The sequence below is a fragment of the Gadus morhua genome, chromosome 10, assembly GCF_902167405.1.
Source record: "Gadus morhua chromosome 10, gadMor3.0, whole genome shotgun sequence".
Lineage (NCBI taxonomy): Eukaryota > Metazoa > Chordata > Actinopteri > Gadiformes > Gadidae > Gadus > Gadus morhua.
In genome coordinates, this window is record NC_044057.1 from 23,689,640 (window position 1) to 23,715,136 (window position 25,497).

The window sequence follows — 25,497 nt, forward strand, 5'->3', positions numbered from 1 at the left end:
AGCAACGCAGAGAGAAAAAAAGTTGAAAACTTTTCCACAAGACGGCAGCTGCCGAGTTCTCTGTTACCCATCAGCCCCAACAACTACAACCTGCTGTTAACCATCAGCCCCACCAACTACAACCTAGTGTTAACCATCAGCCCCACCAACTACAACCTAGTGTTAACCATCAGCCCCACCAACTACAACCTAGTGTTAACCATCAGCCCCAACAACTACAACCTGCTGTTAACCATCAGCCCCACCAACTACAACCTAGTGTTAACCATCAGCCCCAACAACTACAACCTGCTGTTAACCATCAGCCCCACCAACTACAACCTGCTGTTAACCATCAGCCCCACCAACTACAACCTGCTGTTAACCATCAGCCCCACCAACTACAACCTGCTGTTAACCATCAGCCCCAACAACTACAACCTGCTGTTAACCATCAGCCCCACCAACTACAACCTGCTGTTACCCATCAGCCCCACCAACTACAACCTAGTGTTACCCATCAGCCCCACCAACTACAACCTAGTGTTAACCATCAGCCCCAACAACTACAACCTGCTGTTAACCATCAGCCCCACCAACTACAACCTGCTGTTAACCATCAGCCCCACCAACTACAACCTGCTGTTAACCATCAGCCCCAACAACTACAACCTGCTGTTAACCATCAGCCCCACCAACTACAACCTGCTGTTAACCATCAGCCCCAACAACTACAACCTGCTGTTAACCATCAGCCCCAACAACTACAACCTGCTGTTAACCATCAGCCCCAACAACTACAACCTGCTGTTGTTGTTGATGATGATGAAGATGTTGACTACGGACTGCAGGTCACAGGAAACAGGAAAGGATTAAGTTCTCATGCCCTCTAGATGTGTTGTTCACTGTGGTATGAAGTAAACATTGGAGTGATAATTATGCGGGACAAGTAAAACAAATCACTGAGCAGGCATATTATTGCCAGTTGCGGACGTATGGCCCTGTAATCCCACAGTTATGACACTGTTATACTGCAGTATACGGTATAATACCAGGGTGTACTTACCTTCAGACCCCCACTGCTATCACATTCACTTCAGATCTATTTTGAGTCATGTTGCATTGATAATATTTATCTCCCTCAGGTCTCTCTCTCTGTTGACCTTTATGTCACATGGATGTGGTGTATGGTATTAATTTGTCTGTGGCAGATATACTTCATATTATATCCATATTGCATTACTTGGTTCTTGATGTTGTATATATGTAGGGTATGATCGTTTGGATGAAGGTTTTCAATGTAGGCATTTTCTGAACTGTGTGTTTTTCTGCAGGGACAGAGATCATGCTACTGTGGTTCTTAGGCCCAATCCCATTTCTACCCCTTACCCCTAACCCTTGTTTTGAAGGGGTAAGGGGTATGAATGGGATCGGGCCTTAGTCTCAGAAAGAACCAGGAAACACTTGTCTTCTGGCAGATTAACACTTTCTGAGAGTTTAACTGAGCGGCAATGCTGCCGGGAGTTTGTGTGCGATCAGATTAGGTTCTCTGTAATCCGATTAGATGGTTTAAGCATTGCAGAGAGAAGTGGTGGACTGGCTCACTGGCTGTCTTTGTTGTTGTTGATGCTTTTCTGGTCTTTGCTCCTTTCTTTCTTTATTTCTTTCTTATATTGTTATCGTTTATTATTTTGTTTGTTTTATTGTTGTAATTTGTATTCCTTTTGTTTATGTCTGTCTGACAGTCTGTCTATGTGACAGTATTTTTTTTTCTTCTTCCTGGCCATCTTTCTTTCTTACACTCATGTATTACATGTGTGTTCTTCATGAATTTGAGTGTGTGTCAGTTTGTGTTTGCTTGTGTGTGTGTGTGTGTGTGTGTGTGTGTGGGGGGGGGGGGGGGGGGGGGGGGGGGGGGGGGTGTGTGTGGGTGTGTGTGTTCGCATGTTTTTGCTCACGTGTATGTTTAACAGGCTTTGTGCTGCTGCATCCCAGCGAGGGCGTTTAGAGCTCTAAAGAGTGCAGCTCTATGGGGCGTTTAGAGCTCTAAAGAGTGCAGCTCTATGGGGCGTTGAGAGCTCTAAAGAGTGCGGCTCTATGGGGCGTTGAGAGCTCTAAAGAGTGCAGCTCTATGAGGCGTTGAAAGCTCTAAAGAGTGCGGCTCTATGGGGCGTTGAAAGCTCTAAAGAGTGCAGCTCTATGGGGCGTTGAGAGCTCTAAAGAGTGCGGCTCTATGGGCCGTTGAGAGCTCTAAAGAGTGCGGCTCTATGGGGCGTTGAGAGCTCTAAAGAGTGCGGCTCTATGGGGGCGTTTAGAGCTCTAAAGAGTGCAGCTCTATGGGACGTTTAGAGCTCTAAAGAGTGCGGCTCTATGGGGCGTTTAGAGCTCTAAAGAGTGCGGCTCTATGGGGGCGTTGAGAGCTCTAAAGAGTGCGGCTCTATGGGGGTGTTTAGAGCTCTAAAGAGTGCAGCTCTATGGTGGCGTTTAGAGCTCTAAAGAGTGTGGCTCTATGGGGGCGTTTAGAGCTCTAAAGAGTGCATCTCTACTCGGGCGGTTAGAACCTTCCTGGCTCCCTCGTAGCCAGGTAGAGGTAGCCAGGAAGGCATGCGGTCAGCCAAGCCGGTGCCCACTGCTTTAAGCTCCTTAAACACCAGAGTGTACCACAGACAGTCCTGGGACGTCTGAGAGAGGAGCAGGGAGCACATGATATGGCTGGTGCTCACCGAGTCCTCCAATTCCCCCGGGAGGGTTATAGGGTTGAACCCGGGGCACGGATACTGCAGACTAAATCTGTAAGCCCCGTCTTGGGGCTGATATCAGACACAACGCTGTGGTCCTCTAGTACTATCTTATCTCTTATCTCTAACTGGCCTTATCACCTTAGCCATTTTCCATCAAAACAAATATAAATGTGCCTGCCTACACACACATCCACATATATATGCACAAACATTCACACACACACAAACCGCAGGCTTGCTTCACAATGTCCCTCTCTGCATCTCTTTTATCTCCTCTCTTTCTCTCTGTGTACCTCTCTCGCGCGCACACGCTCTCTCCGGCAGCCGAAATGTCAGTTTTATTTGTCTACTGTGTGGTGGGAGGCGGTGGACGACAGGGAGTGTGCCCCACCACACAAACACAGACTCCCATGCACCTGTGGCCTACTGCGCCATGATATCACCGGGTAAAAATGTGATGTTATCTGCACTTATATGTTTTTTCTGTTTTAGGGTAGGGTACCTGTTCTCCAACTCTGACGGACACACTTTGGGGGGATGGGGGTAGTGGGTAAGACACAAGGGGAGAAAGAGGTGAAGGTGTCTAACAGGTCCAGTGTACCTCACACTGAGATACAGGGCTGACTACAGGTGACAACACCTGTGACTGAGTGACTGGGGACCCAAGGAACGCTGCCAACCTTGTGCTGATAACTGTAAACTAGATGCTGCGCTGCATGTAGGTCTTGATTAAATAAATACAAAAACAACGTCAAATATTTAGAGAAAGCACAATTATTATTTTTTTATTGTTTTTAGGTTGAAAGTTATAAAGGCATTTGATTCTCTTGGAATAAATATTGAATGAACAATAAGAGTTGTGCAATAGAAAGTATTCAACAAAAAGGAAAGGTTGTTTATTGGTCTTGTCCTTGATGTGCTCCGCTTGTCTTCACACAGTGCTGAGGTGAGCACAAGCAGACTGCTTGTGAGCCCTTCAGAGGTCTTTCCTCCGCCATAATCTTAAGCGGTAACAAATGGAACATCTACATAATCATCAAGAGAAACATTACAATGCTCCCAGGTGTTGACAGTATTACCCAGGCCTTATTAGTGATAACGTTCCACCCCTCAACCTGATTAGTTATTCTTTAAACAAGAGAAATATTTGGGCTTCTGTGGCGCCGGGCTGAGATGTCTCTTCTCCTGCTGGGGTGGAGGTATGTGGAGTATGCAGGAGGGCAGGCGGCTCTCTTGGGGCAGGGCCCCAGTCTGCTCTGCTGGGAGAATGTGCACACTACGCACCCACCCAGACCTGGAAGACCAGGAACCAATTAACAGAGCCCTACTCTATGTCTAATTCATAGATTCAACTGACTTTGAGGTTGTTGCATTTGTTGGATCGTTTTGGGTCTCATTTTAATTTAATTAAACCTATTAGAAGATTAAGATGGAAATAAATAGATATCTAAATATTATTGAAGTTATTTTAGTTCGACATAAAAATAATATTAAATATCTATAATTTCTTTGTCAAATTGCAGCGCTTTTCTAGACACTCAAAGACAGTGAAGGGGAACGTAGTTCATTGTTCACGCATCAGACGTTTTGTAGGGCAATTGAAATGGCATAACTAATGGGCAAGGACCAAATGTTTTTGGCGCAACGTCTCTGGCCATTACGGCAAACAGTAAATCCTGCTACTCGTGCATGTCCGCGTCTACGCGCGCGCGCTTTAAACAATAGGGGTGCAACTGCACAGATCTCCATCTAAAAGCGAGACGGATGCACCCATGAGCACCATCCGTGATCGAATCAAGTGTAAATTGTAGATCTAGACCCCGTCAAGAGAATCAGTGTTTTTGGACTATCCAAGCCCCTCCCATCTGTTCCGCGGAGTGGCGCGGCCAAGATAGGTTTCTGCCGGTGCAGTTGAGACGAGATAGACGCTGTTTCAAAGTTGTCAATGAGAAGAAAAGTTTGAAGGCAAGACTACTAAGAAGGACTAGGAATGGGTTGTGCCCCTAGCAAGGTATGTATGTGAACATGTCTCGTTTTTCGGTTTGGCAGTAGCCTACTGTTGTTTTGAAGTCTCACGCGTTTTGGGGTGCAGATGAAGGAAGTTAATTAGAAAGCGACGAGATTGTTTTCTTTTAGCCGCCTGCCTTTGTCGAGTCGAGGCATGGCCACAAACGTGCGTAAAATGCAATTTGTGCGTTTGTTTTTGTACCATTATGTGATCCTTTGATTTGTGACTATGTTAGGCGTACCTTCTCCATCACGAGTTGTCCAAATAAATGGATTAGGTTAAAAAAGTTACCTGAGCCTCCCCTACCACAACATCTGGTTTCAATCGTGCATCCTCTTCACAGTATACAATAATCCCAGGTACATTGATCTAATCGTATGTGTCATTCGATGAGTTTGAAAGTGGGAGTTCTATGACCCCGGGTCGGATCACGGCGAGGGTTGAAGTGGCCGATGGTTGTTTTTAACAAGAAGATCATTATTAACAGAATATATATAGTGAGAACTGTGTAGTTCAGTCAAGAGGAATATCTATTTTTCTAAATTGCTGCTTGTCACTACTTAAGCTTGTTCCTTCATCACATACTATTAAAAGTGTACCATCCTTGAACAGTAAAACATAAGAACTCTCTCATTCGTAATTATTTCCAAAAACGCCAGTTCCCTTTTCACCCAATTTATGCAAGTCGTTCAGGGAATGGTCAATACTGTTGAATCATGTAAATATTATATTTTTCCAGAGAAAGCTTTGGAAATTAGTGTCTAGCAGATTGCCCTTTGTTTCTATCTCTTCAATGAAGAGGCAAACAATCGCCTAGTGTCCTGAAACCAAATTGATTTGGTTCAAGTCCATCATTATCTACATGTGCCAACCAAGCCTGCTCTGTATCTGAGGGCTTGTTGCGCAATATGACAAACCCATGTAGTCATACTATTGTAATTACTGACCAAAATTGAAATGTATTAAAGCATATTGTGTTGAACTGTAGGCCGTTAATCAAGTGTTTATATATTGTGTAAAATATTGATCTCTTATTGACCCTCAGAGTTGTAGGGTAACCGACAGTAGTAGTAGTTCATATAAAAATAAGAATAGGAATTTGAACCCATGACTGCGTAGCTTTTTTGCACACCACTAGGTATATACCTTGGAATCTTAATGACCGTTTAATGTTTTATGAAAACACATGCAAACTAAATACAATTTAGAAAGTATATGTTTTATAGTGTTAAATGTAGCAGTCAGGCTTAAAAAAAACATTTGCCTGCCAAACATTCAATCTTCAATTAATCTTGCAGTTAATTGAAGATATTGCCTATCTTAAATTAATGATCTTTAATACACTTATTTCCGAAAAACAACTTAAGAGATGGATGGTTAAAAAGACTCCTAGTCGCTTACTTCCACGCTGCTTTGCCCTGAAGGTTACACAGATTTTGAGAAAGCGGTGTAGTCTGGTACATGGCAGCAACTCATTCGTCTGGGACCGACAAGTTATGGTAACATGTTTGCTAACGTGTTTTAGACGCCAATGGAAATCAATGGCATCAAAGGGAGAATCTGCTGTGCGCTCTAGGAGAAAAACCCTCATGTGTAATGGTTTCTCTACAGGAACAATAAAACACAGAATTATTCAACTGTCGATGTAGAAGGCATCTGGGGTGGATCTGGGGCCTTAGAAGAAACAGCCTTCTGGACAGATGAGACAGACGCACACGAACAGACTGAGGGAAATGCAGAGTGGGAGACATTCATTTAATTTAACTCAATAAAAAATTTTGTTCAAGTTGTTGTAATGTCTTTGGTATGCTCTTGCAATAGTCTTGTGTTTTTGTCATGCCAATAAAGGAAATGACATTTTGAAACTTAGAGGAAATTCATAGAGGGACAGAGAGAAGCCAGGCAGTTAACTCGTAGTGTTGATCACCAAACCAGCTGTTGGCTGGCAGGGCTGGGGTCCCCAACTCAGACAACTGGACAAGTGTTAACCTGGAAGGCCAACAGGAGACGTGACCCAGGGTAGACACTAGAGACAGACATGTCGGCCTAGACACGCCGGGGCCCCAAACAACAGCAGAAAAAAGCCCCAGAAAATAAGTAAACGTATGAGAGGCCTACGTATTTATGGCGACACAGCTTTCTTCTCCAATTGCCATTCAATGACAAATATACGTTTTAGCCTTTTAGTTTTTCTCACGCTCCATCTATTTGGTGTTTTATGGGGGTTTAAGGTTTTACACAACCGTGCACTAGAAGCTTGTATTCGGCACACCCTCCTTAGGTTGGAGTCGGTTGGGGAGGGGGCGTTGAGGTCTGGTGTGGCTCAGATGATGTCGTTCCCCAGCAGAAAATCAATCTCATTGGGGTTCATTTTAAAGTGGAGGTGGGAGAATATTCCCAGGAGCTAATCTAATATTGGAGCCAGTAATCCTGGTTGGGGCTCGCTGTAATGGATCTTATTCATCTTGCGGCAATATTGGTTAGTTTGGTCGGGGGAACCTATTAGTATCCTTGGGGAAACCATGACATATTCAATCTGAATGCATATTAAATGCTACACAGAGGAGGGGGGAGGGGAACTGGAATGCAGAACTAAAATGAATGCATTTGTCATGGTGTCTCGTAAGATACACAAAGCTTGACCCACCAAACTAACCAATATGGCCGATGAATTAACAAGGTTTATATCGGAGCCATTCGGCTAACAGTCTGGCCACACAGTTAAGCAAACTTCCTCTGTGTGGTTCCCTGTAATCACTTCATCTCGCGCTATCAGTTGCCATCACGTCTGCCAGCCTAGTAGGTTCATGTTGACTCAGATCAATTCGTCTCTTTGGTTGTTGCATCAACCAGTTTGAACTAAACCAGTGAGGCAAATTCTTCTTTTTTTTTACCAATGTTCAACTCGTTGGGGAATGAATTCAATTCTAATTCTGGGACAGTGGCCGCAATGTTCTAGATCTTTGTGAACGTGTCTCCAAGGCAACAGGAACCGCACAAGAACTGGGTCCTACAAGTAGTTCTAGTAGTCTCCCCTGTCCAAGGCCTTGATTATTATAAGGCCATTGCTCCCCTTAGGACATCTTAATGCTCATTTTAATCCTTTACCGTCTCTGTGATCCTTCACAATGGCATGATAATCTAAAACGACCGCTGCTCTGTTTTTATTTTTTGGTATTCTTTTTTTTTGTTGTAACTATTGTTTTTGATTCGCTAGCTTGTGTCTCTCTACCAGCATGAATGGTCTGGTTGAGGAAACATTTTCGCCCATGAAGTTTGGGTTATGTGGCCTGAGTTAATGAGATGTCTCCCAAATCTGCTTCCCGAGTTAGAAGTGAACCTCAGTCCTTTTATGTGATTAATTTCCGCTCCTCAATGGATGGCACGTGTTGAATGGAGTAGCTGTCGCTCAGTTTGCCAACCATAGTTCATCTTAGTGGCGGGGGAAGGGGCTTCTCCGACTGGTGTGGCGTAAGTTGAGCATAATTACTGATATACACTGAAGGCATTTTGGGTCTTGGTAAAAGGTGAAGACGTTTGGAGCCTACAGTCAAACACGTTCTCAGCCCTTGTTTGTGCAGGATGTTAAATGTTATCTGTCACACTTCAAACGTTTTGTGGTAAGGACACATTCGATGGGGAAGTTGAGCTTGTGTGTTTGTTCACACATGTTACAAACATGTTCACGCCTGTCAATACGGTACGAGGCTTCAGGCCTCAAGGCTTGGGTTTCTGTACGATCAATAATGTTGTCATAGTGGACAAAAGCAATGGAATTGTATTTTGATTATTATAAAAGGTCTTGCGAAACTTGGCGTTATAAAAGGATTTTCTTATTTCTCACAGGGATTAAATTGAAAGAAATGTTTAATGTTTAGAAAAGTGCCTTTGTCTCAGCCTGTTGGGTGAGAGACCTTTCTAACGGCGAACGGAATAAGACCAACACTGACATACACCTGACTGTAGGGACAACCCATTGTTTGCTCGACATAGAGAAGCACTTCTAGTAGATGGTCCGCTTTGATTACCCTTGTGACTAGATAAGACACAGGGTCTCGGAGAGAATGAAGAACTGGGCTGAGAGGGCAGAGAGTATGGAAGACTAGTGTGAGAGAGACAATTAAAAAAAAAAGTCATAAAAAGGATGACGCAAAAATGAGGGAGAGATTGAAGGTGAGAGGAGGGCGAGAGGGTCTGATACTATAACACTGGGGGTAGAGCGATGGGTTGGGGATAATGCAAACTAGGGGGGAGAGGAATGATAATGATAACCAGAGAGAGAGAGAGCGAGGGAGGTTATGAAAACGAGGCACAGAGGGAGGGGGAAATACAAAAAACTAGGTGGAGGAGAGGGGAGGATAATGAGAACTAAGGGGGAGAGATAATGAAAACAGACCCTCTGTTTCTTCCAGTTAGGTTTCCGTGTTCTGAACACATATCCTGGAACACAACGGCCGTCACGTGTTCCACTCATGCCTGCGTTGTCTTCAGTATTTTTTGCGTTGCCCTAGTATTTATTGTGTCAGTCACGCTGTGTTTAAAAAAAGAAAGATGGTTTAAATAAAGGTGTGTGTGTGTGTGTGTGTGTGTGTGTGTGTGTGTGTGTGTGTGTGTGTGTGTGTGTGTGTGTGTGTGTGTGTGTGTGTGTGTGTGTGTGTGTGTGTGTGTGTGTGTGCACGCAAACACCAGTCCTTTTGAAAGAATCCAGTACCCGCTGAGTTACGTAACACAACTGGCTTCGTCCTAGGAATGTCAGGACTAATCGGAGGGAGATAGAGGGGGGAAGAGGGAGAGAGCCTGGCTGATCAGTGTCCTGTAACCGTCAACAGATTTATAATCCCCTCACTGTTCCAATTGACCAGTGGACGGCCAGGCCTGTACCAAAGACTTCTTACCTACACTCCTGTACCCATTCTGATGTACGGGAAATGCATCCAAAAGCCATTGTAACATCCATGTTATCTAACCTATAACCCTCTCTGTCCGATATCTTTCCTCTTGTGCTAACACGGGGAATAGAACCAACAACGTCCACTACCTGTTGCATCCTGGAGCTTTAACAAGACCTGCTCATTTAAAGGAGATTAAATGCTGAAATGATTCTTAAAATGTATTTAGATGAAACCAGCTGCTAGAGCATAGTAATGGACCGTACAGCTGGTATCCAATTCACCCTTATTCATGGAGCTTTTATTATTATTGAAATGCGTCTTCCTCTATTCATCGTTCCCCTTTCCTCCCATCAGAAGAAAAGCCGAAGCAAGAAGAGCCATAAGGAGGGAAAGAAATACAACGATGGAGTTAGTGGTACGTAGAGATATGTATGTGTGTGTGTATTTTATGTGTACATTACATATATTTGAGTATTGTGGCTGAAGTTTTTTTTATTATTTTTTATTATTGTTTTTAGCAATCTTTTATATTTAGGTTTCTCCATGGCACATATGATGATTCAGCAATAACAATTAGGTAGATGGGGCCAGAACCCTACGGTTCTGGGTTCGATCCCCCAATGTCAACAGTCCACCTGTAGGCATTCTTGAGCAAGATAGTTGTATCTATTTAACTTATCTTTTAACTTGCGTTTCACATCTGCTGCAGTCATATTACTCAGTCATATGACATAGCTGACAACATACCATTAAACTGCTTCCTCCCATTTATGAACGTGTACGGTTTAAACGTCATCCTGTGAATGGTGAGCACAGCCCCCAATTATCTCTGTGTGATTCACCTTGTGTGTGTGTGTGTGTGTGTGTGTGTGTGTGTGTGTGTGTGTGTGTGTGTGTTAGCGGGTTAAACATGTCTCCAATCTGTCCAAGTTGAGTTGATTTATAGCGGCCTCTGAGAGCTCTATGGGAACGTACCTCAAGGCTCGCGCTGTAGTCTTTCACTTCCTCTTTTCTCTTCAGGCCTGGCCCCACCTTGAGAAGAGATGACATCATTATCTCAATGTGTCATGTCCTGCCCAGCCTGAGAAAACCTCTGCATGACTAAAAGACTTGGGTGGGAAGGGGGGGTCACTGATTAAAGGTGTTCATTAGATGATTATATTGAGGCGCTGTACGGCAGCCACGGGCTTGGGCCTATCGGTGTCTAGGGGGTTCCTGGTATGTGGCTGCAGAAAGACAGTGTGCAGTGTGTGTACTTTGCACAGTGAAAGCGCCTTGAAGAATGAGCCAGGATTACAGGAACACAGTTTCCACATTTAAATTGTTTTTGCGATGGCACAACCATTGAAACTGAAAAACAAGAGTATTTTTAAGAATCTATTTCATTGTTTCACCAAGCTGCTCTCTTAAAACCGACATCTGTCGAAAATAGGATATGACATCACTTGTACCAATGACCCCAGCGGAAACGAGTGTATAACATCGCTCGTACCAATGACATCAGTCAAGACCAGGACATGACATCACCCTTGCTCGTTCCATCGCTCTGTACCTAGGGGTATGCGGTGGGCCCCTTCGGCCTGAGAGTGTCTACAGCGTGAGGCTGGGTGCAGCTGACCCGCTGACAGGCGTTCTGCTGCTGTACGCTAGCGACCCTACTGGAGGTCATTTATCTCCCCCCCCCCCGTCTATAAATGTCCGCTGGCGGCTACAGCTGCTGCCCTGCTCTAGCGGCACGTCCTCTGGTCGGCCGGAGAAAGTGAAGGAGAGACAGAATTCAAACGTCAGGATATACCAGCGCCAAAATGCCTCCCTGGTAATCTGAGAATGTTTTGCGCTGCATCTTGGTAACCTGGATTCGTATCAGTAAATGAGTGCCTCAGAAGTATCATATCATTGAGGCCCCTGGATTTGAGACAGTTTTCCCAACTGGATTGGGATGTCATCTCTCTCACGTACACACACACACACTAACACACACGGAGACAGACAGACCAAGTCACAAACCCATTCAAATTTGGCTCGTAGATCATGCAAAAGCCCTATATCAAACTTGCTTCAAATTTGGTTGTCGTTTGTGCGTGCAAACACTGTGGTGCAAGATCAGCCCAACACACAGAGAGAGAGAGTGTGTGACTGTTTGTGGGTGTGTGTGTGTGTGTGTACGTGTTTTGTGTGTGTGTGAGTGTCAACACTACATAAAGAGACCCTGAGGTTGGTAGAAAGGTTTAATGGTAAGCTCTCAGCAGGAAACGTGTGTCTTCTTGTCGGCTGCGTGTTGTGTACTGCAGCCGTTCACTGGCGTTTTCATCGGAAAATTGTTAATGAGGAAGTGAAGGGAGAGAAAGGGGAAGATAATAAGGAAATGCAAGAATAAAAGATGATGTTTCAGCCTCTTTATTGCCGTTGTGTTTGGGGTGGCTAAAAATAGGTGTTCTGTTGGTTTTGAGGCCCATGTAATCAGGAGATAAAAATCAGTAAAATTATCCTTGAGGAAAAAGTTACTATAATAAATACACTGTATCAGTCGCCGATAGTCAAAGCAGTTTCACCTTAATGGCATAAAGTCGCATGACCCTTTGTATATCTACAACGGCACTCTTTTGACCTCGAAACTAACTAGGTCTGTGTAATATTGAAAGTATTGGCCCATATATGTGTTTGTGTTAAGGGTCTGACTGTCGTTTCGTCCTTGATAACAGGTAAGGTCGCGTCGGACGACGTGGACGTGTGTGTCCAAAAGCAGCTGGAGCGGTTCGAGTGGCAGCTGAGGATTCTGAAGCAAGTGCTCTCAGCCAATGGGGCGCAGGAGAGGGCGGAGCTCCTCAAAGACCACTCCCACGATGAGCTGTTCGCGATCATCCAGAACTTCACGGAAAAGGTGAGGAGGGAGTGAGGGGTCAGAGGGGGAGTTGGAGGTGGGGGAGATGGGAGAGAGACGGCTGGAGGGAGGAAGAGGTAGGGAGGGAGAGAAGAGGTGAGGGAATGTGCGGGACCGGACCATATGTTCTCAAGTTCAAGTTCTTCCTCTTTATATTTTTTTTCCTTTTAAGCAACTCATAGCATGAAATCATCATTTTTACAGCATGCTATTTGCATGAATTATGAAATAAAGCGCATGAAAGACACTGAGTGTGCATTGGTTGGGCACACATCAAGTGAGCACCAGCGGTTAGTAGTTGCATTAGCTAATCCTAAAAGGACTGTCCTCACCATGGGTAGGGCATGTAGTGGTAATATCAAATGAGAAAGCTGTGCAGTAAAGGCCTTCCATGTCACATGACCCGCGCCCCATACCAACGCCCCGTAACCCTCCCAGCCGCTCATGGGAGACGAAGGGGTTTGGTTTGAGTCCCCGGACGTGCCTCTTCGTGTCCTTTGCGGTTCAACAGGCTGACCAGAGAACCTCTCTGCTGGGCATGACGTCAGGCCTTCTGCAGCTGTTAAAAGTAATAAACGACTCGCGCTTTTCCATTACGTGTGTGTGTTTGTGTGTGTGTGTGTGTGTGTGTGTGTGGCCCCTAAACCTTGTGTAGATTGGCTGAATACATCGATGATGCTGTGCAGCAGTAGCCTCATAGCCTCAAAGTGACCTGATGGGGGCTAGAAATTGGGTGAAACATTGCCCGTCCTCCTGGTTTAAAAATGTGCATGCTCTATACTTCCACTAGCTAGCTCATCTATAAAGATGCAATTCTAGGTTGAGATGTCCTACAACAACAAATGACATCCTCCCATCTGAAGTCTCTTATTTGGTTCTGAGGCCTGACCGGTCCGGTTGCTTCTAATGCTTGGTGAAGTGTTCTGGTAAACCCAGCCTGTTGTTTATGGCCATGACAGTCAGATGAGACCCTGTTTTGTTGTGTTTTAATCCATCGCGTGGATCTAGGAGCTGCTCCCTGAATAGCAGCTCAGTTGAGGGGAGAGAACAGGGCTTGTGTTTGTCGAGAGCATACGAGGGCAGACCGCGGGCAAACGGGATTTATGCAATCAGGCTAGTCTTCACCAGAGTACATAAGACTCCGTCCTTCGGGGGAATCTGAGATCAATGTTTGTTTGCGGTTCTTATGCGTCATGGCAACCCGTCTTGTGGGGAGATCTCATCCGGGCGTGGAACCTGTTTGTTTGCAACCGCTCTCGGGGTGACGAGCCACAACATTGCTGTTTTTTATGAAAGTTGTGAAACACTGGGGGAACATCGACGAGTTGAACCCCAATCGAGGTCAGGGACAGATCGCTTGATTTGAGGAGGGTGGCAGAGGGGGGGGTTGATTGTACCGTAAAGCTGACCCGCAAACCCTTTCTCTCCCCGTCAGGTCTGCACAGAAACCACCGCCGACCTGAGCGCTGTCCACGATCAGAGGAGCAAGCGACGGACTGAGGAGCACGAGAGGGCAGTGGAAGGTAAAGAACGTTCCCTGTAGCTCCCCGCGGTGAAGGACCTTGAAGATGAACTCTGGTATCCGAAGAGAATCTGCTTCCAGGCGGCAACTCCTCCTTTACCCTTTAAAGGCTGAATGTGTTTTTGTGGGAAAAGAATTAGGCCCCGTTTACACGAAGGGAAAACGCAGATATTTCGACACGGTCTGGCCTCTCATTTACATGAAAACACAGTTTTTATCACAGAAAACGATTAATTCTAAAAAAACTCTGGCCAAAGTGGAGATTTCGGATAACACCGGTTATGTGTTGTCGTGTCAACTGGGAGAAACAGGGTTTTAGGTTTTCAAGCGTCACATTATGCGCCAGAAAACATTTGTTTCTCTAAATACCCTGCTATAGATGAAGTAGCACGTGTGTGTGTGTGTGTGTTTGTGTGTGTGTGTGTGTGTGTGTGAGAGTTTGTGCACATGCTCACTGTGTGTTGTTCCTACAGAGCTGCAGAGGCAGCAGCAGCAGGAGAAGAACGACCTCACAGAGAGCTTCCAGGCAGCAGAGACCCTCCTCAAGGTAAGACGGTTGATCCTCCCTGGATGCTGCTGCACCGTGTATTAAAGTGGCGCTGTGTACGAGTCGCGCCTCCGTCGCTTGCTTGCATTTACTTTTCTGAAAAAATTAAATCTGCAATCTTGAAGGCTGGTGTTCTCCACCCTCTGGCCAAACAACCGCTGCTTGGTGACTGAGACTGACTGACTGGGAGCTGCTTACGATCTTTCCAGTGAATGATACCACTGACAACCAGTTTTGAAAATATGCATACAATAAATGTTGTAAATGGTCCAGTATTGAGCGAGAGCGCTTGAGCCATTGGGACAGCTCACTCGGATGGTCATTGAAGCCTCTGGCAATATTGTGGAAAGGAATTTGATCCGTAAAGATCATACAACTTTTTTCCGCATCTTTCGTAAGATCAGGTCTGTTTTTATTTGTAATTTTAGCAGCTCAAACTGGGAAAAAAATACAAAAATGATTGGGCCGATTCGTCAAACCGTTCGGACCCAACATTCAGAAAGAAATATTCATTAAGAGATTATTACTTTAAAGACCCTTTTTTTTCTTGACCCCTCGCTCTTACTGTTGTGGCCAGCACTCAACCAATGAAGGCCAACTTTGATAAACCGATGCCGTGGCTGCATTGAGGGGACCGCCTTCAGGAGCCGATGCTGGGATGGGCAGCCATTTATTTATGCAAAACGAGTGCTTAAATTAAGTAAAGTGAAGGAAACACCAGTCCGACCCGTGGCACGATACGATATATAATATACATTCATCAGGCATTCTTACACATTGTCAGTTTAAGCAATGCTGGGGTTGTCTCTGGAAAGCCCCTGGCTAGAGTCCATGCTGTTCCCCGGGAGTGACTCTGGTTCCATGTGTGCGTGGTGCTGACTGCAGGGCCAGGTGGAGACGCTGACGGCAGACCTCCAGGTGTACAACCAGCTGAAGAAGAGGGTCCAGGCGTCCACCTTTAAGAAGGACCTACTGCGCAATATACAGGTAACCCTCCCTGTCTGTTCACCCCTCCCCACATATTATGCTTCTGATATAGACATCCTGTTAAATCTTTCAAAATCTATATAATATGTGGTACCCACTGATAAATCTGTTATGGTTTTTTTAAGTAACCAAGGCATGGGTATAGACAGTCATTTATCAATCATTTATTACCCTCTATTTATGACTTTCTACCACTATCTATCTATATGTCTCTCTATCTCTTTCTCTGCTTCTCTCTCTGCTTCTCTCTCTATAGCTACTTCTACCTCCTATAAACTCAGTAGTTCCTTCTTTTTCTCCCCATTAGGCCCATGGCAGCCCAGGGGCATTCTGGGAGTCGGAGCAGGAGTCCCTCCTCTTTGTCATCGAGATGAAGAGTGAGCGTGTAGAGGAGCAGGGCAAGAAGCTTTACCAGCTGCAAACTTTGGTAGGATCACTGGAGTGTGTGTGTGTGTGTGTGTGTGTGTGTGTGTGTGTGTGTGTGTGTGTGTGTGTGTGTGTGTGTGTGTGTGTGTGTGTGTGTGTGTGTGTGTGTGTGTGTGTGTTCATTTCAGGTATTACGGTTATTGTTATATGGGTTATTTACAACTTGTGTCGATCAGATGTTCAATCTTCCATAATATGAGTTATTTTGTTAAAGGAACCCTATTTTACCAACAGGTTTGATGGTAAAAAGTCACCAAAAGAAAACTGACCCTAGAATAACTATAACCGTGGGAGTGTCTACCCAGATGTATGCTGGATAGATCCAACTCCACGGTGACCTCCCCTAGGTGGACTGTACCAACCTGGTGTAACTGGGGGTGTTTACATGTGTTCCTACAGGCAGAGAAGAACCTGTCGCTGGAGGAGCAGATCATCCACAACCTGCAGCAGAACGAGGATCTGCGTGTCCGAATGGACAACTATCAGAGCCTCATCCAGTATGTACCGGCCCGCCACACTGGGGACCACACCATAGTACAGCAGAGCGATAAGCTGAGACCATGCAAATTTAATTGAAATATAGATTGTAAACTGCAATTGGTCTGGAACGTGGTATTTCAAAGGGACGTCACCAACGCGCTCAGTCCAAAATGCCTCAGGACGCAATTGGATATGGTTACCAATCATGAATCGGGCGACGTAGCACTAAGCAACAAAAAAAATACATCTTTCTTCTCAACATAAGCTGTAAGTGCAGTCGTTAGTTATTCTTTTAATGGGAATATACTGCCCAGATTGTTAAATAGCGTCTCGATAGCAAAATCAACAGCGGCAGCCTTGATTGTTGCTGTTAGGAAATGGCACTACTGTGCTCCTCTGCACGTCATCGTACTTACCCCGGCTCATATAAGATAACAGGTTGTGATTGGTCGGTGTATCTCGTACCGGCAGAAATGTTGGTTACCAGGCTACAGTATAGCAGGGTTTATAGCTACCAAAGACAAAACATTATCAAAGATGATACATTTGGAAACCGGCATAGTCTTGCTATGTAGCTTGGAGAACTGCAACTGGAAACTACATTAGAGAACATCATTCTGTATGCTAACGAGATGTCTCTGGGATTATGGGTGCCGTGCGGAATATAAATATTATGATGGCTCTGATGGTTGTGGGGTTTAGGGCGTAGAAACCCACATTACATGACCTCGGGTCATGTTTTGAAGAGCAAACCAAAGTAGTTTCATAAATAACCTAACCGGTTTAATTCTATTATTATAATCCAATTGATGAAATCTAATTATCGCTAGCTTTTCTTTTTATGCTAACCTAAAAGCATCTTTAATGAATATGAGGACTGATTTGTATTCATAAGTGCATGCTGCATGATGGTGCTTACGACAGTGTGTTGTTCCAGTTTAAGGCCAACCTGACTAATCACATTTTCAGCTCAGCAGGCCTGTTGCTACAAAAGAGTGATTCATATTACGATGGTAAATGTGAAAGAACCAGCAAGTAGTGTTATATATTTCTGATATTCTTTTGACATTTTCTTAGACTTCAATTTGAATTTGGGGAAAAATTCTGATGCCCACTTAAAGTTTATCTTGCCCTGCCAATTATTTGGGTCGCAATCCCTCCAAGTTGGTGTTATCTCATAGCTTTGTTATTTCCTTAATTGTCCACTCCAATTACTAGCTAACTGACTAAGCTTTAGATACTGCCATCTCTCCCAGGCCTGAAAGCATTAATCTGACATCCTTACATGGCTCACTGCCGCCCCCTACTGGAGTGTTACATTTTATTTTTTCTGAAAGTTTAATACTTTCATAAAACATCAAGAATATGAATTATGTTATGAGCAACAGATGTGTGTGAGTTCTTCAGATTTAAAAGGATTGAAATCCAGAGTGCGGCTTCAGATACTGCATGGTTTCATAAAGGCCACTAGGCGGCAGTGTTTACTTTTATTATCTTTAATTATCCCCAGATGAGAAATGTGGTTGTCAAAGCAGAACTACAGGAGGGTAGTTATGATTAAAAACAATGTAAACAGTGCAAAAGTGTAACATTTAAATACACCTATAGACAAAATACACAATGAGAAGTACAAATAACTGGCAGAATGTTAAAGATCCCATGGCATGCTACTTTATGAATGCTTTTAAATAGCCGTTAGTGGGCCCCTAATACAGTACTTGAAGACGTTCAAGAAATTCAGCCTTGGTGCAGAATTACAGCCGCTACGAGCCAGTCCCACAATGAGCTTTCAAAAATGTGGAGGGTCAAGGAGGAGGCTGGGGATGTGGCCCTGAGCAGCTCGCGGCCACGGGCTCCATGCGCTCTGTTTACAGTGGATGTATCCCAATGACCAGACACACACAGCCTTTGGCCGTGTTCTTGCAATATTCTAGAACATTTTGGATGCTCCGGAGGGAGTCCTGGAGCTCTATATCTAAATAATATCATATTATACAAAGATATCTATATCATATAATATATATTATCATCACGACAAAAAGCTGTGTGCGCCTCCAGACGAAATATTAAGAATCTCAAACCACTGCGTCGGTTCTCCAACGTCTCTGCTTCTTCCACTTCCACATCAATCTGAAGTAGACTGAACCGCGACATGGAGGAGAAAGGGATTGTTTACCGCGATTGTCTACCGCCGCAGCCCCGCTGCCAAAGCACCACTGCTATTTCTAGCTACCTGGGGGCCAAAGACAGGCTAGGGGAACTCATATTAATGTTAGAAAACCTCATGAAGTGACCTTTTCATGCCATGGGACCTTGAACGTAAGCGTGGGCTGATTTTACGCCCTAGAGTCTCAGTTCCCTCAGTGTTTGGGTTAGGGTTTATCTGACTGCGATGCTTCAAACCTGACCAATGTGTGTCGTTCTTCTCCTGCCTCGCCCAGGCAACTGTCGAAGGAGCAGAATGAGCTGAAGGGGGCGCTGGAGAGGCAGACGGGGGTCAACCAAAAGCTGTCTCAGGAGAAGGAACAGCTGGTGTTCCGGCTGCGCCACCGAGACACCTGTCCCAGCATGCACCTGCCCGTCATGCTGGCCGAGGTGGCGCCCTGAACGTGAACGGGAAGCCCCTCCTTGAAATGAGGCCGGGGAAACACCGCCCCCCTGGAGTCCCAGCCATACACCGGAGACAAAACTTCTGCAGAATCTTCTGGAACCTACCGACCGTCTCCAGCCATGGTGCCGCTCCCTTCTTCCCCACCCACAACCCCCCTGTGTACCATGGGCAGGGCCGTCGGACTGCGGGGACCAAGGGGACAGTTGTGGGGGGGCCCAAGGCAGATGACAAAAAAAAAAAAAAAAAAAATTATCTTACCTTCCCCCCCCCCCCCCCCAACAATCGCTTCCCCCCCCCCCCCTGCGCCCCCCTGGGGGAAGCAGGGGGGCGCAGGGGGTCCATCAGTACCTATGGTATAGGGGCCCAGGATTTGGTGCTACGGCCCTGACCATGGGTACCATGTCTCCAGGGGCGCCGGTGTACGGAAACCTTTACTGCTACAGTCCCTTCTTCCTTAGACACTCCCTGAGTCGACACAGATAGTGTTTAGAGAACTTCCGGGGAGCGATCGGCGAACCGTTTCACAACCGTGGTGGAGCCACAGTCCACTAGGAGTATGCTTGGGGTCTGCTGAGGCCTTTTAACTCTGGAATTTCTCAGTGGATTGAAAACACAGTGGACGGTTATTTTAATGTCCGATGTTTATGGCCTCATATCACTGTCAAAAATCGCAAAGATGACTTTGAGTCTTCCGTTCTTTGGCAGTGTTATGCCGTCACAGACGTCGTTGAAGGACCGGTTCGAGCGGCCTTCTGTTTACCGGCAGTCCTTCTACGTTACGCCACACAAGGCCTTTGTTTATACTGCTGCAGTCCGTGCTCTTCCAATCCACGCTCTCATGGAGAAGTACTCAATGCAACGCTGTCTTGACAGATGGAGAGTTCAACGGTGGTCTTTCTAGGGTTACTAGGTCAAATTTTCAGCCTTTAAGTATTCCAAACTTGGCCTGGTAAACGGTGCCTTGATACATGAGGGGGTACGCCGTTGTTGGGGGGGATTACAGGCCTGTTGTGGTTCAGCGCCCGCGATCTGTGAACACGGGAAAACCTAACAGGGACAGAGGTGGCCCGACCGATTCAAACCAGAGACCACCGGGAGATCCAAGTCGTTGAGCAACAGGATGATGCCAAATGTGTTTTGTTGAGCCTATTTTTGTAAGGTTTAATCCTATGGTGTTTTATTTTGTCCATTATTGTGTCTGTTAAGAAGGACATAACAATTGACCTGCGTGTGCCCATGTTCTGCATACTCAGTCACATAGTCAGGTGTTTTGCAACTGCATTACTTTGTGTCAAGTGAAATTGTTTTACAAAAGAGAGAAGCTGTGAATGTAAACCGTTTCCTATCGTACCATTTCAGATCAGGACAGTTATTTTTTTCTTTTTGTGATATAAATACTCTATTAATCCAGAAGGAAATTGTGGTTGCAAACAAGCCCACGTCTGCCTGTGTTTTAGCATTTACTCTCCTCATGCACTAGCACTTTTACCAGTATTTCAGTCACGTCATGTGCAAGAGAGATTTCTACTTGTTGTAACATTTTGAAATGTCCTTGTCTCTGAAAATACAAAACAAAATAAAACTTTTAATTTGATTTTGACATTGCATTTGCCACAGTTGCATGTGTATGTTTTCAACTGCCATATAGAACAGGTTCAGCAAAAAGATGCCTATTTTTAGGAATGAACGACCATTGTTGAAGACAGTGTAAATACATCAGACAGAAACGGACAGGAACCCTCCACTGCTTCAATTGTAACAAATTAGTTTTGCAGTATTTTTTTTTCTTCTGATCATTTTAAAAGTTAGGTTGAAATTTGCTACATTTTTTCCATCTATGGTTAAAGCAAATCATTGATAGGTGAATGGACAGAAAGGCTCACATTTACATATAATGTTTGAGTGCAATGTTTGAGATTGTAATTATATTTGATATGTAGTCAGGGTAAGTATCTGGGGAGAAAGCGTCGCTAGCTTAGCCACTTTTTCGAGTTTAACACGGGTTTAAACTCGTCGGTGACGCAAGAAGTCACGTGACGTCTTAAACTCCATTGCTGTGTCATATGTACTTGTGGTTTAACCTGCAGCTGCGTTTTACCTTGATCTCAATTGCTGTCTTCAGAGAAATTCACATCAGACACTAGAGGGCGTATTTTGTGCGTGTTAGTCTAATCTCGCAACTGACGTGGTTTTAGAGGAGACTAAACCAGTTTGCAGGATGAAACAAGGCTCCATCATAACCAACACACACACAGAATTAGTTTTATGAATAATAGGTATGATACATTTACACTTATTACACCAGGTAGACCTTCAGTAAAATACAGGCTACAATATAGGAGTTGCTTAAAGTGCCCAACTAAAACTCTACAAAGAACAGATTATTTGTATGTAAAAAAAAATAAATGAACGCACAGAGGATCGTACCATTCAACGAAGCATAAAAAGGTCAATGCTTAACTAAAATGGTCCTAACTCTCCTTCTCCGAGAATTGAAAGGCGTGACGTTATCCTAATTACTCATATAGGCATATTAGGTAACTAATTAAGTAATCACGTTTGCATACACACACCAAGAGAAAACAATGACAAGTAATTGATTGACGTAGGTGAGGGAAGATTCCAGACTCAGATTTCCAAAAAAAGTAGCCTAGACTATTTCATAATAAATGTCAACATTATTAGCGTTTTTATTATATTAAAGTGCATTTTACATTCCCATTAAGTTTTTGTTGGTAATTATAGCACAAAATGCATCCACCATGAAGTTAGGACTGCATCTGCTCTGGGGTATACTAGAAATCAGAGTACTTCCGGTTTCCAAGCAGTTTAAACCGAGTCAGCTAGGAATCAACTGATCCTGTACGAGTCGTTACACAGCAATGACGTTCAACCTCATGCGCAGCTGCGTGTTAAACTCCGAAACCTCAGTTTTAAGGAATACGGTTTTAAAGCGCAGCACAGCTAGCGCAATGCTAACTGACAGAGCAATCGGCCCAAGGGGTAACACTGTCGTTTTTTATTGGTCGTCATGAAAGAAAACATAAGGGGTAACACTGTGGTTTTTTATTGGTCGTCATGAAAAAAAACATAAGGGGTAACACTGTTGTTTTTCTTTGGTCGTCGTGAAAAAATACATAAGGGGTAACACTGTCTTTTTTCATTGGTCGACTCGTCATGAAAAAAAACATAAGGGGTTACTGTCGTTTTTTATCGGCCGTCATGAAATAAACATAAGGGGAAATACTGTGGTTTTTTATTGGTCGTCATGAAAAAAAACATAAGGGGTAACACTGTTGTTTTTCTTTGGTCGTCGTGAAAAAATACATAAGGGGTAACACTGTCTTTTTTCATTGGTCGACTCGTCATGAAAAAAAACATAAGGGGTAACTCTGTCGTTTTTTATCGGCTGACATGAAATAGACATAAGGGGTAACACTGTCGTTTTTATCAAATGAAACATAAGGGGTAACACTGTCGTTTTTTATCGGTCGTCATGAAAAAAACATAAGGGGTAACACTGTTGATATTTATCAATTAAAACATAGGGGGTAACAATGTCGTTTTTATCAATTAAAACATAAGGGGTGACACTGTCGTTTTTCCTTGGTCGTCATGAAAAAAACCATAAGGGGTAACACTTGTTTTTTATTGGTCGTCATGAAAAAAAACATAAGGGGTAACACTGTTGTTTTTCTTTGGTCGTCGTGAAAAAATACGTAAGGGGTAACACTGTCTTTTTTCATTAGTTGTCATTAAAAAAAACATAAGGGGTAACTGTCGTTTTTTATCGGCCGTCATGAAATAAACATAAGGGGTAACACTGTCGATATTTATCAAATAAAACATAGGGGGTAACACCGTTGTTTTTCTTTGGTCGTCATGAAAAAAAACATAAGGGGTAACACTGTTGTTTTTTATTGGTCGTCATAAAAAAAACATAAGGGGTAACACTGTCGTTTTTTATTGGTTGTCATGAAAAAAAACATAAGGGGTAACACTGTTGTTTTTTATTGGTCGTCATGAAAAAAAACATAAGGGGTAACACTGTCGTTTTCTTTGGTCGTCATGAAAAAAAACACAAGGGGTAACACTGTTGTTTTTTATTGGTCGTCATGAAAAAAACCATAAGGGGTAACACTGTCGTTTTCTTTGGTCGTCATGAAAAAAAACACAAGGGGTAACACTGTTGTTTTTTATTGGTCGTCATGAAAAAAAACATAAGGGGTAACTGTCATTTTTTATCGGCCATCAAAAAAAAAACATAAGGGGTAAAACTGTCGTTTTTTATTGGTTGTCATGAAAATAAACATAAGGGAAATAATAGAAATGCACACATACATTTTAATGTCATGTATATCGTCTTTATTAATGATTAATTATTGTGTATTGTCATCGCCGCAGTGGTGCAGTGGAGTGTACTCTGCCTAAACCCCTGGAGACCGGGTTTCAAGTCTGGTTGATGTCTACTGTTGGAATGTCGATATTTATCAAATAAAACATAGGGGGTAACACTGTTGTTTTACTTTGGTCGTCATGAAAAAAAACATAAGGTCGTCATGAAAAAAAACATAAGGGGTAACACTGTTGTTTTTTATTGGTCGTCATGAAAAAAAACATAAGGGGTAACACTGTTGTTTTTTTTTGGTCGTCATGAAAAAAAACATAAGGGGTAACACTGTCGTTTTCTTTGGTCGTCATGAAAAAAAACATAAGGGGTAACACTGTTGTTTTTTATTGGTCGTCATGAAAAAAAACATAAAGGGTAACACTGTTGTGTTTTTTTGGTCGTCATGAAAAAAAACATAAGGGGTAACACTGTCGTTTTCTTTGGTCGTCATGAAAAAAACACAAGGGGTAACACTGTTGTTTTTTATTGGTCGTCATGAAAAAAAACATAAGGGGTAACTGTCATTTTTTATCGGCCATCAAAAAAAAAACATAAGGGGTAAAACTGTCGTTTTTTATTGGTTGTCATGAAAATAAACATAAGGGAAATAATAGAAATGCACACATACATTTTAATGTCATGTATATCGTCTTTATTAATGATTGATTATTGTATATTGTCTTCGCCTCAGTGGTGCAGGGGAGTGTACTCTGCCTAAACTCCTGGAGACCGCGGTTCAAGTCTGGTTGATGTCTACTGTTGGAATGTCGATATTTATCAAATAAAACATAGGGGGTAACACTGTTTTATTTCTTTGGTCGTCATGAAAAAAAACATAAGGTCGTCATGAAAAAAAACATAAGGGGTAACACTGTCGTTTTCTTTGGTCGTCATGAAAAAAAACATAAGGGGTAACACTGTTGTTTTTTATTGGTCGTCATGAAAAATAACATAAGGGGTAACACTGTCGTTTTCTTTGGTCGTCATGAAAAAAAACACAAGGGGTAACACTGTTGTTTTTTATTGGTCGTCATGAAAAAAAACATAAGGGGTAACACTGTCGTTTTCTTTGGTCGTCATGAAAAAAAACATAAGGGGTAACACTGTTGTTTTTCTTTGGTCGTCATGAAAAAAAACATAAGGGGTAACTCTGTCATTTTTTATCGGCCATCATAAAAAAACATAAGGGGTAACACTGTCGTTTTTTATTGGTTGTCATGAAAATAAACATAAGGGAAATAATTAAAATGCACGCATACATTTTAATGTCATGTATATCGTCTTTATTCATGATTGATTATTGTGTACTGTCATCGCCTCAGTGGTGCAGAGGAGTGTACTCTGCCTAAACAGGGGTTCAAGTCCGGTTGATGTCTACTGTTGGAATGTCGATATTTATCAAATAAAACATAGGGGGTAACACTGTTATTTTTCTTTGGTCGTCATGAAAAAAAACATAAGGTCGTCATGAAAAAAAACATAAGGGGTAACACTGTTGTTTTTTATTGGTCGTCATGAAAAAAAACATAAGGGGTAACACTTGTTTTTTTTTGGTCGTCATGAAAAAAAACATAAGGGGTAACACTGTCGTTTTCTTTGGTCGTCATGAAAAAAAACATAAGGGGTAACACTGTCGATATTTATCAAATAAAACATAAGGGGTAACACTGTTGTTTTTCTTTGGTCGTTGTGAAAAAATACATAATGGGTACCACTGTCTTTTTTCATTGGTCGTCATGAAAAAAAACATAAGGGGTAACTCTGTCATTTTTTATCGGCCATCATGAAATAAACATAAGGGGTAACACTGTTGTTTTTTATTGGTCGTCATGAAAAAAAACATAAGGGGTAACTGTCATTTTTTATCGGCCATCATGAAATAAACATAAGGGGTAACACTGTCGATATTTATCAAATAAAACATAGGGGGTAACGCCGTTGTTTTTCTTTGGTCGCATGAAAAAAAACATCAGGGGTAACACTGTTGTTTTTTATTGGTCGTCATGAAAAAAAACATAAGGGGTAACACTGTT

General features: G+C 43.4%; 1 protein-coding gene across 1 annotated transcript; it reads left to right on the top strand.

Annotated features, from left to right (window-relative positions):
- The first annotated feature begins 4,439 nt into the window (after positions 1-4,439).
- ccdc69 (coiled-coil domain containing 69) lies at positions 4,440-19,319 on the top strand. The gene is made up of 9 exons (XM_030368608.1): positions 4,440-4,731; positions 9,975-10,035; positions 12,323-12,501; positions 13,937-14,024; positions 14,497-14,570; positions 15,456-15,557; positions 15,865-15,984; positions 16,383-16,480; positions 18,905-19,319. The coding sequence occupies exons 1-9, from the start codon at positions 4,711-4,713 to the stop codon at positions 19,068-19,070; spliced, it is 909 nt and encodes a 302-aa protein (XP_030224468.1). The 5' UTR covers positions 4,440-4,710; the 3' UTR covers positions 19,071-19,319.
- Positions 19,320-25,497: the final 6,178 nt, after the last annotated feature.